Source organism: Meleagris gallopavo, chromosome 6 (genome assembly GCF_000146605.3).
Source record: "Meleagris gallopavo isolate NT-WF06-2002-E0010 breed Aviagen turkey brand Nicholas breeding stock chromosome 6, Turkey_5.1, whole genome shotgun sequence".
In the NCBI taxonomy this organism is placed as follows: Eukaryota; Metazoa; Chordata; class Aves; order Galliformes; family Phasianidae; genus Meleagris; species Meleagris gallopavo.
In genome coordinates this window covers 27,156,096-27,157,095 of record NC_015016.2, presented here as the reverse complement: position 1 = coordinate 27,157,095, position 1,000 = coordinate 27,156,096, and the positions used below count along the sequence as shown (strand labels likewise).

The 1,000-nt window shown below is 57.9% G+C and overlaps 1 protein-coding gene across 1 annotated transcript in view; it reads left to right on the top strand.

The window, feature by feature from the left end:
- The first annotated feature begins 22 nt into the window (after window positions 1–22).
- The window catches only part of MEOX2 (mesenchyme homeobox 2), a 59,055-nt gene continuing 58,077 nt past the window's right edge, over window positions 23–1,000 (top strand). The window contains exon 1 of the mRNA XM_003207111.4: window positions 23–936. Within this exon, the coding sequence (XP_003207159.1) occupies window positions 426–936 (511 nt within the window). The 5' untranslated portion in view covers window positions 23–425. The remainder of the gene's footprint in view (window positions 937–1,000) is intronic.

The following is a 1,000-nucleotide window of genomic DNA, read 5'->3' as shown; positions in this document are numbered from 1 at the left end:
GGAGCCGCTCGGCGCGGGGATGGCGCTGGCGTTTTGGAGGGAGTTTGCATGTGGTCAGTGCTGTGCCGCTAAGCCAGCCCCCAGCTCACATTACACACTACTGTATTTATAACCTCTCGGAGCCGTTTCCCCCTTCAAGCAGTTCTCTGGGACCACCTTCTATTGGCTTCAAGCTCTCCTACTTCTTGACATCTGGGCAGCTCTGAGAAAGGCTCATCTAGGTCCGAGTGTTTATGCAGCGGAGACTGGCCGCTAGGGCTAAAGACCTGGATTATCTGAGTTCAGTTACTTGCTGCAAAGTCTGTCGTTGCCGTTTTGGAAAAAAAAAAACCCAGCCCCGATCTGTTTACAGTGAAAGTTGACAAAGGGTGGTGAAGTTGGATCCTTCCTAAACTCTCCTGCCTGGAACCTGAGACTTGCATGCCATGGATCACACACTCTTTGGCTGCCTGCGCAGCCCCCATGCCACCGCGCAGAGCTTGCACCCTTTCTCCCAGTCTTCTCTTGCCCTGCATGGAAGATCCGACCACATGTCCTACCCCGATCTGTCTTCTTCTTCTTCCTCTTGCATAATAACGGGATACCCCAATGAGGAGGGCATGTTTGCCAGCCAGCATCATAGGGGGCACCACCATCATCATCATCACCACCACCACCACCACCAGCAACAGCAGCACCAGGCTTTGCAGACGAACTGGCACATCCCTCAGATGTCGTCTCCTCCCGCGGCGGCCAGGCACAGCCTCTGCCTCCAGCCGGACTCAGGAGGACCCCCAGAGCTGGGCAGCAGCCCCCCCGTGCTGTGTTCGAACTCCTCCAGCCTGGGCACTACCACCCCTACGGGGGCAGCGTGTGCGCCGGGGGACTATGGCAGGCAGGCTCTGTCCCCAGTGGAAACGGAGAAGAGATCCGGCAAGAGGAAAAGCGACAGCTCAGGTAACGACGGCTTTCCTTCAGGGGTGGGAACCCCGGGCGGAGAGTGCCGGGGAGCTGCGCTGCC